This window comes from Ailuropoda melanoleuca, chromosome 15 (genome assembly GCF_002007445.2).
Source record: "Ailuropoda melanoleuca isolate Jingjing chromosome 15, ASM200744v2, whole genome shotgun sequence".
Taxonomy (NCBI): domain Eukaryota; kingdom Metazoa; phylum Chordata; class Mammalia; order Carnivora; family Ursidae; genus Ailuropoda; species Ailuropoda melanoleuca.
In genome coordinates, this window is record NC_048232.1 from 55,573,682 (window position 1) to 55,586,605 (window position 12,924).

Consider the following 12,924-nt stretch of genomic DNA (forward strand, 5'->3'; position numbering starts at 1 on the left):
ATTCATATGTGCATAAATTATGTTATTAGGAGGTGGGGGAGCGGGGGAGTGATTAGTGGGTGAGGGCGATCCCTCATGAGTGGGATTCATACTCCAATAAAAGAGGGTCCAGAGAATACTCTCACGCCTTCCTCCGGGTAAATACAGTGAGCCGTGAGTCACCCAGAAGGGGCCTCATGTGACCAAGCTGGCACCTTCATTGTAGACTTCCAGCCTCTGGAAGAAATAAATTTCTGTAGTTTATAAGCTGCTTAGTCTGTGGTATATTGCTACAGCAGTCCAAACAGACTAAGAGGTAGTGCATGAAAAAAATCTTAAAAATTTAGATTGTGAGAGCCAGAAAAGACCTCAGTGAACAGGCAGTTAGCTAAACCCTTACTTTCACCCTGAAGAACAGAAGGCCCCCAAATGAGATGACTTAACTAAGCTCCCAAAACTTGTTAATGGCAGTTACACAACAGTCCAAAGAAATGTCAGTTATTGAGAGGTCTTGCTACCTGAAGTAATTGCATCATGCATTCTGTTTTTAAATCAAGGTATAATTTTAACCTGGATTGAAAGCACTGTACTCAGAAACCAGTAAAGGCAGGAACCATGTCTTTCCTTTTGGGCACTGTTTCTTCAGCCTGGCACGCTGTTGCCGAGCAGAACATACAATACACTATAAATGAAAGAGTTCCATCTATTATTTTCTTGTGATCAACCTGATGTATATTTTTTTAAATCACTTTCTAAAAAGTTGAGATTGGGGCTTTAATAACTCTTCATTTGGTATTTTCGCCTTAGGGCTGTATTTTCTCATAGTGTATGTACATTTCTAGTACATGCTAGAAAGGAAATGCATCGAAGTCTTGGTTATTTTTGCTATTACAAGGGAGGAGACTGGGTTTCTAAGGATAATTTAAGAATGACAATTCCAATTCATTTGTATGTACCTTTGGAATAGGAGTTTCCACATCATTTAAGTATTTCCAATATTAAGAGTTTGCTTCCTACTATTTAAAACTCGTGGATATTGCTAGAAAACTTGGGTTAAGCATTGGACCTGCTGCACGCTGGAAGGAGAGAACAACCAGAAGTGGCCGTGCAATTGTACTCATTCTGTTATGCTGAGCTTTGCAGTGGAGAAAGATGCATGTGTACCAGGACTCAAACCTTTCTCACTGTGTCATTTGGGTGGTCTTCCTGCTGGATGTAATCAGTCCTTTGAGCTGGCTTTCATTCCGTCTGCCAGTTCACCACATACTGGCCTTCTGCTGTTTTTTGTAGAACTTTGAGATGGAAGTCCCCCCCCCCCCGCCCCCGAAGCACTGCTGAGATCAAGTTCCGTTAACTTGAAATTTCTGTGACGTTTTTCTTCGGTTTTTCAAAACATTTCCTCAACTTTTTACAACTCCTCTCTGATGTTATTGTGTTACTCTCTACTTCCAAAGAGTGGACAGAGGAGCTTTTGTTTAGCAAGAAAATTGTTGGATTGTATAAATATGCAAATATGTGAGACAACTTGATGAGGTCATTAATAGATACCTAAGGGAATCTAAGAAGTTAATACAATATCTGAAATGGTGTTCGGGAAAGTTGCTAGAGATCCCAAAAGGAGAAAGTGAAGGTGGAAAGAGGACAGACACATGGGGAATTGACTATTAATTGCCACTGGAAAGAATTACAGTTTTGTCATAGAGGTGGAGGATCTGATTAGAACAGTGCGAAACTGTGTCCTTTTGGTTGTCCAGTGATCTGTCACTGTATTGTAGGGGAAAAAAGTGTTACAAATAAGAGAGTGGTTTATAATATAGCCACAGGAGAGTCTGAAAAAATGTTTAGCCAGTTGAAGTCGAGGCCAGAACTGGTTGTCTATTCTGATCTGAAATATATTGAATTTTTCTCCTACCTCCTTTGGATTTGACAGGAATTGCACTCATTCAAGACAGAGCTGTCAGCCATTCTCCAGTCGGATGGAGAGAATAGAGTTCTGTGTTCCAAGTAATAGCACAAGACTTCTAGAAATACTTTTTCTAATAACTTCTGTGTCTCTTCCTTATCCATCTTAGAGGACTCCAAGTGAAGTAACTCCTCTGAGAACTTTCTCTTGGTAATATCATTGAGCAGCTAGAAACTGTAATGAAGTTGTCAAAACTGTGTACTGAGAAATCAAGCGATTTGTTTTCAAAAACAACAAAAATCTCATAGAAGTATTAAAATCCCTTTTGCATCTGGATCCTTCTCTTGTATATTGTAAAAGATCGTTTATTACAGAAAATCAGGATTGGTGAGGAAGGAGAAAGATGAGTACGCGTGCGTGGGTAGGGGGAACAAGTGATTACCTTTCATTTTCATGTAGGCCCTTTTGTTTTAATCTCCTTTAGCGAGTAATGGCCATATTGACTCTAAAAATAATTAGCTTCTAAGCTCTGCAGACATCAACTTATTAAATTACATAGAGCCAATTAATAATCTCAATACTTTTTCATTTTTTAATTCTCTCTGCACTATTTTAAATATGTTGTTATGCTTAATGTTTGCCTACTTTATGTTTCCTTTGCAATAGGCTACTTTTCTGTAAATACGCCTTGCCAATACTTTATGATAATGACAGTTTGGGAAACTTCCCTTTAATTATGGTGTTTCAAAGTATATTTTTAGAAATCTGTCCTATGCCACCAAATATTCAGATGTTACTACATTCTATTAACATTTAATTTAATAATTTTACATTAAATGATATGGAAGAGTACATCAATATCATGTTTTATTATATCCCATCGGGTGTAACTCTCCCAATTACCCTGTCAATGCTATTCATAAAATGCGAATATACCAGCAAAGCCTATCTCTTCTATAAAGTAAGTCAAGGAAATTTTGGTTAATTTGTTGTCACTTCTGTTAATAGAACTAATTATTGTTTGGACTTGTATTTGTTCCTAAATTTTGCTCTCTGTATGATGCTGAAGATGAGTTAGCCTGCTGCTATTTCTCAAGTGGCCACAAAGTGATACTTGTAGAAATGCTAGTAGTGACATCAGAGAGCAAGAGAGAACATTGGATTTGACCTCTGCACTCGACAAGTGAAGAAGCTGTAGTTTGGGGCAGTCAGATGACAGAGCTAAACTTACGCACCCACAGTGGGCCCAGTATAGCAAGTAACATGTTCCAGTACAAGCTGCAGTTTAAATCTTTCATGGCCCAATACCAACCATCAGAGTTTGTGAAAACACATCTTCTTTGGACACAAAGCTTGCCAGGAAAGATTTGATCATGGATTCTTTATGGATTGCATATATGGAAGGTATTACTGCCTGAAACTCCTATGTCACCAAATTCAGTTTGGGTCCCTCATTTAAGACATGAACTCTTCATTTTAGAATAAATTTATGAAGCATACCTAACCAGACACAGCTGGTCCAAGTGAAAGTGGTACATGGAAGTATTAGGGTAGATTAAACCATTTTCAAGGATCCATTCCTGCCATCGGATGCCAGTGCTCGGTTATTTCCTCCGACCTGGCCATGGGGCGTCAGTGATCCAAAGTTCGTTTGCCTGTTGCTGCAGGTGCGATGTGTAAGATTACAGACATAAACATATTGGATGGTGACCATGAAGACATTGGCAATTTTTCCCTTTATTTTACCTGAGTCTCTTCTATCTGAAATTAAAGGTTTTTGGGGTATACTAGCTACATGAAAGCCCTTTTTAGGCCAGAGAGTAATTGTAAAGTATGGATAGCATGTCATTTTCCTATTACAATATAATAACGGTAAATATATTTGCTACAAATCTTTATGATCATTGGCTAATTTACTTCATTCCCTTTCAACCTTGTCCACTTTCTTTCTGTTATACGCATGCACACACACGCACACAACACACGCAAACACACACACACGCACTCTCATTGTGTGGCTGGGAAGTCTGCAACTAAACCTAAGTGCAAACATTTGCTCCACCAGAGAGGAAGTCATTATGAGGAATGAGATATAATTTGAGGTGTTTTGATTAACAGAGGAAATAAAGTGAGATCAAAGCTTTTGTCCTTGGGTGAGTGATTTAAATCCAGACAAGCAGAAGTCAAAAGGAGATGAGGGCAGAGATTTCTTAAGATATTGTTACAAACACCTTAGCAAATCTCTTTTCACGCTCTCCTATGCCTGTCACAATCAAGAAGCTGCTGTGATTCATTGAATCACTCTCTTATATAAGGCACTTTCCTGTCCTTATTCTGGAAAAGAAATGCCACTGAGATAAAGAGAAGATAAGACAAATGTAGATTTGTTGCTCTCCATTTTCAGCATAAGACTAATCACCAAACTGATCGTTAAATATCTTATTTTTAAATGTATTTCTTCTTGCTGACATTAGTCAAATGATCAAACAATGTGGATTTTCTAGTATAGAAAACAGCACACCAATTCTGAGCGCTGATGAAAATGAAGTGACCACTGGCCCACTCCAATTGTAACACCTTTCTTTGGCTTTAGCTCCCCAGGTGATATTGTATCTCATACGTGGCAACTGCATTCAGCTTGCTCCCTGAAATGTCAGGGCCGCGGGGCCTTTCCCATAGATATAATTCTGAATGAACAGAGTTTCACTTCACCCTTGCACTCTGAATATTTTGTTCCTATTGTAATTATATTTTCTGTATGCCCAGAGCGTTTCAGAGTTTTCAAAAGGCCTCATATTTTTTATATTTAGCTTTGAAAACAATTTGGCAAAGTCTGCAGGAGAAACATAATTATCCTTAAATCCAAACTCCAGATGAAGAAGAAAAGCTCAGAATAGCCATATAATTTGCCCAAGATCCCATTCAGAAGGAAGCCAGGTCTTTCTCCTCATCTTATGACTCTAGTCTAAACCCTAGATAGGCATTAATGGATATGGACACAATCAGTACACTAGGGGTGTTTTGCTCCCCTTTCTTATTCTCTTAGTCTCTGAGGATCAGATAGGATTGAGGAGTGTTTCCATCTGAAAGACTAACCCAAAACTGGAGACTGATTCCAACTATGTCCCTATATGGTGAGAGGATTGGGGAACAAGAAGGGATCATTCAATTATAAAAATACATGGGCTCACAAAAATTAATTAATTATTTATTTTTTTCCAGCCACCTTGTTACCTTTATTTGTCAGTGCTGGTGGTTTGGTATCCATTGCTTCTTTTTAAAGCGTTGGACCTCTTGAAGCTTTTTCTTGCAATCCAGGTGTCAGCTGAACTCATCCTGTTGTTCTGCCATCCCATCTTCTATGGGGTGTCTGGTGCTGCTCCCTGGCTTTTGTGAATACCTACCTCTCACAGCCTGAGGCTCTGAGCCCCCTCCTTCTGCTGTTCTCTCAAGGCTTTTTACGTTCTCACCAGCAATATATGCAAATTCCAGTTTCCTTGCAGCCTCACCAACACTTGATTTTCTGCTTTCTTAATTATAGCCATCCTAGTGGCTGTGATGTGGCATCTCATTGTAGTATTTATTTGCATTTTCCTGATGACTAACGTATCTTTTTAAAATTTGAAATTTTAATAACAATAAAGTTTGCAAGTGAACTGGGGAAATAAGAGGCAATATTGTAAAATATTGGATAAAGAGAATATTATTCTCTTTTCTCTACATAGCTTTAATGTTATTAACTAATTCAGATAATGCCTGGCTTATAAAACTAACTCTCTCTTGGTGTTTGACTAATGGATTTTTGCAATTCATCATGCTAGAGCAAAGAAAAAAGACCCCCCCCCTTATTATGCACTGTATTGCCTCAGAACAGAGTTATTTTTCATATCCCTTATCTTACAACCTTATCCCATTCAGCTTCATTTATACAAATAATTTTAAATGCCTCCTACTGAAGAATTTAATTTTGATTGATGGGGACCCAGTCTCAAACCTACAAAGAGTGTGCTGCTGAGGGAACCAAAAAATGAGACAGTTGTTTAAGAACATGCATATTCTATTTCACCTTTCAACTTTAACTGGAGATAATAAATGAACACCAGCGATATAGTCCATATGCCAGTTTTGTTTTTGAATTTGGTACATTCAGTAAGATTCTTTTTCAATTAATAATAAACAGTAAACTCTGAATCCACAAATACCTGATCTGTATAATTTGTAAGGTGATTAAAGTTAATCACTTTCTGCGCAGACATCGATGCCAAACCTTATTAAAAGTTTCATCAGTTTGGGAATTTCTTATCTGAAGGGTCTATTTGCCCTCTCTCTCCCCATAATTGTCTTCAATAGAGTGAACTTGATTAATGGGCTGTTTCATTTTTCAGGATAAAGCTAACATTTTCCTTTTCCCAGCAACACTAGCAAATTACTTGATTAATATCAAAAAGCTCTCATTCACACATAACCTTTGAATAAACAAGTTGTGATACTGTTGGCAACACGCGAAGAGGGATTCCTGTAAGTAGGCTATAAAGGAAATTGTCTTTGTAATTCAATGTATAAAGAGGGAGCCTGATTTTTGCTTGCTGCAAATCTTTTTTTTTTTTCCCCCTCTCTCTCTAAGTAGAGAAGGTATAATGATATCGAGCAAAAGCAGAATGCAGAATATCCTTTTTCAACGCTGGGGTGCCATTTGCATTTCCCTCACTACTGGAAGCCCAGGAAGAAAACTGTGAAACGTTTATGGGACTTGAATGGAGTTTCTAACTCATAATTTTAGGGTTTTCCAGCTTTCCCTTACAGTGTGGCAACAGAGAGTCATCAATCCCATATTGACTGAAAGATATCTCTCCCAAAGACTTTCCTAATATTAATTACTTAAAAACCAGGGTCTGGATACCAGCTGCTCTACTGGAGCGGAGAAAAGCTCTTTATAAATAAGAAAAAAATTATAGATTAAAATGGAAGGAAGAGAAAGGAATTAAAATATTATAGCCTGATCATATACCAAATACTCTTTCTAAGCCCTGTGCATGTAGAAAATAAAGCCTACCATTATCTGCAGCATTGTTAGTTGCCTATCCAGTACTCATTTCTTTCTTAGAGACAACTATTAGGACACCGACTTTGTCGTAGCTTTTTGCCCAGATCCAGTTGATGGGTTATCATTGGTCCCAGCCAGGGATTGGCAAACTTGGCTCTTGGGCCAAATCAGGCCTGCCATCTGTTTTTATACGGCCTGGGAACTAAGATTAGTTTGTACATTTTTGAGTGGTTGAAAAAAAATCAAAAGAAGAATAGTGTTTCATAATATGTGAGAGTTATATCAAATTTCAGTGTCCCTAAATAAAGTGTTATTGGAATAGAGCAACACTCAATAATTTATGGATTATCTATGGCGGCTTTCATGCTAGAATGGCAGAATTGAGTGATTACAACAGAGACTGTATGGCCTGCAAAGTCTAAAATATTTACTATCTGGCCTGTTACAGAAAAAGTTTGCCGACCCCTGGTCTAAGCCAATTGTGATAGTCCTGTCTCTTGCTTTTCAAGGCTCCAATCCAGCTGGCAGTGCCCATGTGACAATGAAATGCAGACAGAGGTCTGCTGGGGGAAATTCTGGAAAGGCTTTGCATTCTTCCTAAAAGGCTGGCATCTTAACGTCCCTCAGGTCTTGAAAATAAAAGTGAAATCTATTTATGAGAGCAACCATCTTGCAACCATGGGCTGATGAATAGAAAAGTAAAATCCAGCACCCTAGAAAAAAGGAAAGAACCCTGAGTTCCTGATAAAAATTTTAAGCACCTGAACCAAGGCCAATACCTGCTTTACTGCCAAACTTCCCATTATGTGAGAAAAAATTGCCCTTGTCTATGAGGCGGTCTTCATTGGGCATACTGTCACCTGCAGGCAAATGCCCTCCTTTCTGACATGCCCCCCTCTTTTTTTCCTTTAGGGACAGAATCTAACCATTCTCAATTGCATAAGAAGACTTGTGGAGGCCAGAGGACACTTCTTGGTGTTGCAAAATGCAGTAAGCAGATAGCCATCTAATCTCTCCACAGGTAAAGTCACACTTGAGTTTGCCCATCCTAAAAAACTAGTTTCCCCAGTGGCATTATCTTGATACCTGGGGAAATGGTAATGAGAACAGTCTATTTTCCTTTGTCACTACAAACGCTTCATAGCAGAAGGTCATCTATGGATGTTGGTGATGGCACCGTACTCCCTGTCCCCGCCTCCCCTCCACCTGTGTTACACATTCTACCTTCTGTTTTCCTATAATGTTTAGGTTCAAATGCTTTCCACTCATTACCTAATGTGTACTATTTCAGTTTATGTACTCAGGTCTAGTTGCCTTAAGGACACCACCATGGATCATTGATCTCTTCATTCTAGCATCTAGCACGTTATATTATAGGTGGTGAAAGAATGAATGGGAGGATGGGAGGCAGTAGGCAGTTGTCTGACAAACAAATACAATGCGGAGCACAACAAATATATTCTTCAAGTTGTCAGATGTTTACTGAGTGCCTATTCTTTGACCTTTTCTGGGTGATAGGGATAAAGTAACGAGTAAAACCAGTATCATCATAAAAGCTAGCATTTATTGAGTCCTTACTAAATGCTAGATACTATTCTCAACACTTGAGAAGTATTGATTTATTTAATCCTAACAATAATCCTGTTGTCATTCCCTTTTCACAAATACCTGAAATACCCGAGACACAGAGATGTTAAGTACTTTGCCCCAAATCACACAGTTACGTGATTGAGTTAGGACTGGAATTCATATGCAGTAGGACCAGTTCGAGGATACTACTCATTTTCTTACACCATATTTTCAAGCTGCTTCTCTGATACACTAGGTATAAGGAATACAGTATGAAGAAAACCACAGCCCTCCGTTTTGGGATTCCAAATCATAGTAACGTAAGATGTGGTTTGTACAGTGGGAGATCTAGATCTAATATGCTAGGTTTTAAGTCCTGGCTATAGCATGTACTATATAACTTTGAGTCTATTAATTAACTTCTCTGTGATCAATTTCCTTTTTATTAGATTGCGATCATAGTATTTTGTAACTCAAAGTGTTGTTGTGTGGATTGCATGAATTAATGCTTGTAAAAGGACTTAAAACAGTGCCTGGAATGTTTTAAGTGTAGAACAAGGGTTGGCTATGATTATTGCTGTTGTCCTGGATGCTTTTGCAATTATTACATTGTAGTAATAGTAACATAGCTATTATTACTATCCCTGTACTCAGTGGACATGTAATCAGACCATATATGGTCTCAGAAATAATTATATAATGACAAATAGTGACTCTGCATTAAGCAGGTAGATTAGTCAGCATTCTCCAGAGGAATAAAAACAAAACCAAAACCAGTAGGATAGGTGATAGATAGATAGATAGATAGAGCTATCATAAGGAATTGGCTCACAAAATTATGGAGGCTGAGTAGTCCCAATAGTCCCAAGATTTGCTGGAGAGCCAGGAGAGCCAATGACATAAGCTGTGGTCTGAGTGAATCTGAAGGCAGGAGAAGACTGTTGCCCCAGCTTGAATATAGGCAGAGATCAAATTCTCCTTTACTCAGTCCTTTGTTCTGTTCAGTCCTTCAGTGGATTGGATGAAGCCTGCTTGCATTGGGAGCATACTCTGTTTTACTCAGTCTAACAATTTAAATGTTAATTTCATCCAGAACACCCTCATAGACACACTTGGAATGATATTTCACCAAATGCCTGGGCACCTGTGGCCCAAACTGATGCATAAAATTAACCATCACAAGTCCACCTCTTGTTATCTCAGCACCAATATGGATCTCCTTAAACCATACTTAATTTCCAAATACAGACAATAACAATATCATGATTCCACTGAACATGACACAGTTATTCCACAAACAACCAGAAATGCAGTAACCACTTCCCTAGAAGAGAAGGTAAAACCCTTGAATGATGTTTATTCCTCTCCTTGATAGCCCATAACTTAAATACTATGATGTAAATTGACAATACTGAAACATCATGATATAAAGTCAATGTATCTTATGTTATATAAGCATATAAGAAAGCTATATGTGCTTAGTATGTATGTATATATATCACACACACACACACACACAAACTTATTCATAACAAAAATAAGGAGTAAATAGTCATGACAATTACAGTCCTTATTTCTGTAACTAGTCACAAGGTCGTAGCTGGTATTGATAGCTACCTTTTCCCACTACGCATTCTGTATTCCCCTTGCCTTTAAAGTACCTCAGCTGGCCTCGGTTCTTTATCTGACAGGGCGACCTAAAGCTCCATTCCTGAAGTAGTCCTGCCTGGATTGGGTTGTTACCATTTTCTGTTGACCTTTATCACAGGGCATGGTCATACTAAGGGACAGCCTAAGGGATATCTTCTATTCCAGACATACTTTCTCACCTCCATGGTGGAGTAGTGGTCCAATTTCCCCTTGGTGGTCAGGATCAATCACCTGAGCCTGTCTCGTGGATTCTGAGGCATGAGGAGTTTAAAGTGGACGGACAGCATTCTTAACTTCCAGTTCAATGGAGTCATTGTTGTATCCCCTAGTAAAAGCGATTCCTCCCCTGGAACTAAAACTCCTAGGCCAGTAAAGCATAAGGTGGCAAGAATAGGAAGCAAAGATTTTGCTCATGGGTTACAGGCATAGGTCAGAGATATTACGGCTTTTGTTCCAGACCACACAATAAAGCGAATGTCACAGTAAAGTGATTATCGCTGTAAAGCAATTGTGACAATAAAGCGAGTCAAATAATTTTTTTGGTTTCTTAGTTCATATGAAAGTTATTTTTACATTACACCGTAGTCTATTAAGTGTGTAATAGCATTTATGCCTAAGAAGTTTCTACGTAATGAAAGGAAATGATACAAGAGAAACTGAAGTGGAGAATCGTGAAAAAGAAAACATGAATACAAATGAAAAATTGAGACAAAGTACAAAGGTTGGGAACCAAGTTTTTGTTTAATTCCTCAATATTAAGTGAAAACCCTCAGGAGAAAATATAACAGAAGCCCTTCTCTTACGATTTTCTTGGGCAATAAGTTCAAAATGAAGACTGAACTGGATTTTCAGGAGCCCCAACATCTCATTCCAGCCTCTCCAAACCAATTAGAAACACTTGGTCTCAGTGTCCTCTCATGTAAAAGGACACATCATTGTTAAGTGAAAAGAATCAGCAATCTTTAAGTCTTTCCCTGCTACTTTACTTTGGAAAATTAAACCTTTCAGGTACTCAGGTTTTTAATCCGTTAAATGGAGGTAATGTGGAACTTAAACAATATATGTGATCTGATTAGCAGAACACTCCATGACATTTGAAAATTTTCTATAATGGGAGCTGTTTAAAAATAAGGTATTGAAGTAAGTGATCTTTAAGGTCCTGTACGGTTCTAAATTCTGATTCTTTGAATTGACTCATTTATCATTTGAAATGTTAATAGTTGTATAAGTTTTGCTAGAAGAATTTATCCCTGAATCACACAACTGATTGCATTCTTGGCCTAACCACTGGGGAACCAAAGTAAAATAAATACAAACTTTCAGCAAAACTGACTATAAAAGTTTGTAAATCCTTATAAAAGAATGGGCTATGGGTGAAAAGCTTTGCCTTGTTTTCAAATGAAACTGAATTTGAGACAAAAACTGAAACCGAAATACTACAGGGTAAAAGAAAAGCACATAAGAGCTCTCTAGCTCTTTCTTCCATTTTTTTTTTTTTTTGCAAAACACAATAATTTTAATAAAGAATTAGAAAGCTACTCTGTATCTCAAGAAATCATGACAAAAGGATAACTTTTCCAATGAACGCCGTTGAAGCTTATAGGAAGAAAAACAGAATACTTTTTCTAGGGGAGATGATGGTTTGCAGGATGGGGTGGGAGTACTTGTTCAGAGAGATGGGATCTGCAATGAGTAGATGCTGCCAAAAGAATAGAAGAATTGGGGATGGGATAGAGACAGGACACACCACTTACTGAAGACCTACTAAGTGACTGAAACTGTGTCAGAAGCTTCGCTGTGTTTTCTCACTTAACTCGTCATTAGGAAAAGTTGTTCGGTTCTTTCTAATTTAGCAGGAGGGAACCAAGATTACAAGAATTACAAAGATTGAGAAATTGTCCAGGATTCAATGGCTGATAGATAAACAGATATACCATGATTCGAAGATGAGTTTTTCTGACTATAAAACTTACACTGTTTCCCCTCTGCCAGGCTAAGAGGCTGCTTCTCTGGGAAAGCCAGCTGCAAACGTATCTCAGCCAGGCTTGCTGCCATTCATCACCTCCATGGGACTTGCCACCTTGGGATACAAGGTGTTTAGCTGACCAGGCACGGGGAGGAGTATACATCTGTTCCTTTAGGTCCTCAGGGGGGTGCCAAGGTGGGAAGCAGCAGTAGTGAAAACAGTCAAAGCACGTCCCAAGGATGCCCACACATGGCATCTTATCACTCCTTTTTCTCAAGTTCTCGGCAGAGAGGGGAGAGGCTATTGCCAATAATAATGTTAAAAGCAACTTGCACACAAACAGTATTTTTTCATTCATAGAGAACTTCCATGTATATATATTTTATACACATATGTGTTTTGCACACACACACAATCCCATTAATCTTCATGGCTGTAATTTGTGGTTGTGAAGGGGATACTGAAACAGAGGGATCTAAAGTGCTAGCAAGTGCAGACACAGACACAGACCACAGTCTCCTAACAACTTTCTCTTACAGTCCCAAAACTCACTAGAAGACATCTGTCTGTTTTAATATAATTTGCCAGTTTCACAGGGGAATTGCAAAGCTTACTTCCTATTTGAAATTAAGATCCTTTACTTCCTCAGAAGAAAGCTTCTATATACAAAACATAATGGCATAGTAATGAGCTCCCTTGACTGAATCAACCATCTATGCACACCCTCAAATATTACCCTCCCTTGGCTTCCTACTGTAAAGATCAACAGGAACAGTAGGAGGCTGGGAGAGCATAGAAATTGGAGGTTCAAAA

General features: G+C 38.4%; 1 protein-coding gene across 6 annotated transcripts in view; it reads left to right on the top strand.

Annotated features, from left to right (window-relative positions):
• TMTC2 (transmembrane O-mannosyltransferase targeting cadherins 2) overlaps positions 1-12,924 on the top strand; it is a 674,893-nt gene that overhangs the window by 395,101 nt on the left and 266,868 nt on the right. For 5 of the 6 annotated variants that reach the window (XR_004620732.1, XR_004620733.1, XR_004620731.1 and 2 more), the window contains exon 12: positions 7,839-7,947. The exons of the other annotated variant lie outside the window; for it this stretch is intronic. Coding sequence is in view for 2 of the 5 variants with exons in the window: in XM_019800450.2 (XP_019656009.1) it covers positions 7,839-7,928 (90 nt within the window). In the remaining 3 variants the exon portion in view is untranslated. The remainder of the gene's footprint in view (positions 1-7,838; positions 7,948-12,924) is intronic. 6 annotated transcript variants of the gene reach the window in all.